Genomic DNA, 2500 nt, shown 5'->3' with positions numbered 1-2500 from the left:
TGCTAGTGTAGTACAACCCTTCTACAGTTTCTCTACTATAAATAAATACATTAAAAAACTACTAAATAATACATCTTCTAGTAAGTAAGTAAGTAAGTAAAGTTTATTTCTATAGCACCTATCACAGACCAGCGGTCACAAAGTGCTTTACATACAGGCTATAAAAACATAACTAAAGAGCAAAAGTAATAGCAGGTTAAAACAAATAGGTAAACAAGTGAAAATAAAAACAAGAAACAAATAACAAGTGTACAACACAATAATAACATGACACAAAAAGACAGACAGGCTTTTGGGGTTAGCCAAAAGCATGTCTGAACAGGACAGTCTTGAGCTGTTTTTTGAAATGCTTCGACCGAGCAGACCGCTGATCTAAGTTCCAAAGGAAGAGCATTCCAAAGTTTGGGAGCCACGGTTTGGAATGCTCGACCACCTAGCATCGTAACTGCCATTGGCCCCTGGTTTTGGCATATATTACTATTTCTTACAGTGGTGGACTCAGGCTGTTTGAAGGGCAGGGGCGAAAAGAAAAAAAGTGCACCTACTGCACAACATGGGACCCCATCAGTGCACATGGTCAAGTTTAGACCATTGGAAGGGCAGCCAATAGGGCACATCCTCTCATTTTGCCACTCAAAAGGGCACTTTAGTGCGACGTTTTTTCAACTGTGGGGGCACATGGTCAAGTTTAGACCATTGGAAGGGCAGCCAATAGGGCACATCCTCTAATTTTGCCACTCAAAAGGGCACTTTAGTGCGACGTTTTTCAACTGTGGGGGCACCTGGTCAAGTTTAGACCATTGGAGGGGCACCAATAGGGCAACGTCCTCTCATTTTCGCCACTCAAAAGGGCATTCTTGCCACTCAAACGGGCACTTAAGAGAGACGTTTTTCAACCGTGGGGGCACCAGGAGGGGTGGTCGCCCCCCCCTGCCCCCCCTTGAGTCTGCCAGTGATTTCTTATAATGCCTGATGGACAGTTGATTCCGTCACTTTAGACAAATGGATTTGTCGTAAGTCTCTTTGGGATAAAGGAATCTGCTAAAAGCCAACAACAATGTCAATGTCACATAATATAATGTAGTGTGATGTCGTTAACGACCTTGTCGTGTGTTTATAGAAACAGAGGACTGGGTTAAAAGACGTAGCAGAACGTCATCTGTCCTCTAGCCAATCCAATGCTGTTTGATAGATGAGAGGTGGTAGATTAGATTAGATTAGATTAGATTAGATTAGATTAGACTCAATTAGATTCAACTTTATTGTCATTGACAGAGTACAAAGGCAAGGACACGCAAGTTCGGGAATCTAACCAGTGCAGTAGTGCACAAACCATGAATGTATGAGCAGTGCATGCTGGGACAGTATGAATGTATGGACAGTGCATGGTGGGACAGTGAGTTTAAGTCAATTAATATAAAGTCAGTATTAATGTGCAATGAATATGAATATAAAAAGTCAATATATGAGCATGAATATCAATATGATATGTACAGTAAAGATATATGTGCAGTGTGTTATGTACGGGACAAGGGCAATGGATATCTGTACTCTACAGCTATGGTGCAAAAGCTACGTTGAAGTCCTGAGAGGTATGGGGGGGGGGGCAATGTTCCTCCTGTCGGGGGGTGGGAGGGGGGATGGGGGGTGGTAGAAGTGACTGGGGTGAGAGGTGTCTTCAGCGATGCGGGCGGTGAAGGAGTTCACACTTTAGGGAGAGAGAGAGAATGGACGTACTTCCCCGACTTTTACTCAAGTGGGGAAAAAATTGTGTTTAAGTGTTCACCTGAGTGTTTGAGTGTTTGACATGTATCGCCGTGGCGCCGTGGCCATGGCGACAGAGACGGGTGACTCTTATAATAACCTGTTGATGTGGAGTCTCTCTCCCTCCCTTCCCCTCTCTTTCTCACTCTCTCTCTCTCTCTGCTTTAATCTCTCTCTCTCTCTCTCTCTCCCTTTTGCTGCCTTGTGGAGACAGAGCTCGCCCTAAGTGTCCAACTCAGAGGTATCCTCCCTTTCTTCTCCTCCTCCCCCTCCTCCTGCTTCTTCTACCCTTTCCTCATCCTCCTCCTCCTGCTTCTTCTACCCTTTCCTCATCATCCTCCTCTCCTCCTTTCCACTACTCCTCCTTTCCTCCTTTCCTCATCATCCTCCTCCTCTCTTCCTTTCCTCATCATCCTCTTTCCTCTCCTCCCCCCCGAGCGCTTCTCTCTCTCTGCTGTCCACCTGAACCACAACTCTGTCCCGACCGTTCCTCCTCTTCATATCTCTCCTCCTCCTCCTCATCCCTCCCTCCCTCCCTCTGTCTTCATCTTTCCATCTGTATGTGTGTTTGTGTCGGTCTGTTTGTGTGTGTTTGTGGTTTAACTGTGCTGTTGTGTTTATGTTTGTGTGTGTGTGTGTGTTTCAACGTAGTCTGGACCTGTCAGAACTAGCCAAGGCAGCCAAGAAGAAACTTCAAGCGGTGAGTCAAGACATAACTTACTATGAGCTCTCCCTC

General features: G+C 45.4%; 1 protein-coding gene across 1 annotated transcript in view; it reads left to right on the top strand.

The window, feature by feature from the left end:
- The window catches only part of LOC308175087 (ARF GTPase-activating protein GIT1-like), a gene marked incomplete at both ends in the record, with an annotated part of 16632 nt that overhangs the window by 11638 nt on the left and 2494 nt on the right, over positions 1-2500 (top strand). The window contains 2 exon segments of the mRNA XM_080550806.1: positions 1979-2005; positions 2416-2464. Coding sequence (XP_080406932.1) covers positions 1979-2005; positions 2416-2464 — 76 coding nt within the window.

Source organism: Nansenia antarctica (assembly GCF_963989245.1).
Source record: "Nansenia antarctica genome assembly, contig: SCAFFOLD_708, whole genome shotgun sequence".
In the NCBI taxonomy this organism is placed as follows: domain Eukaryota; kingdom Metazoa; phylum Chordata; class Actinopteri; order Argentiniformes; family Microstomatidae; genus Nansenia; species Nansenia antarctica.
The sequence above is the reverse complement of the archived record's forward strand: the minus strand, read 5'-3'. Positions and strand labels throughout refer to the sequence as shown.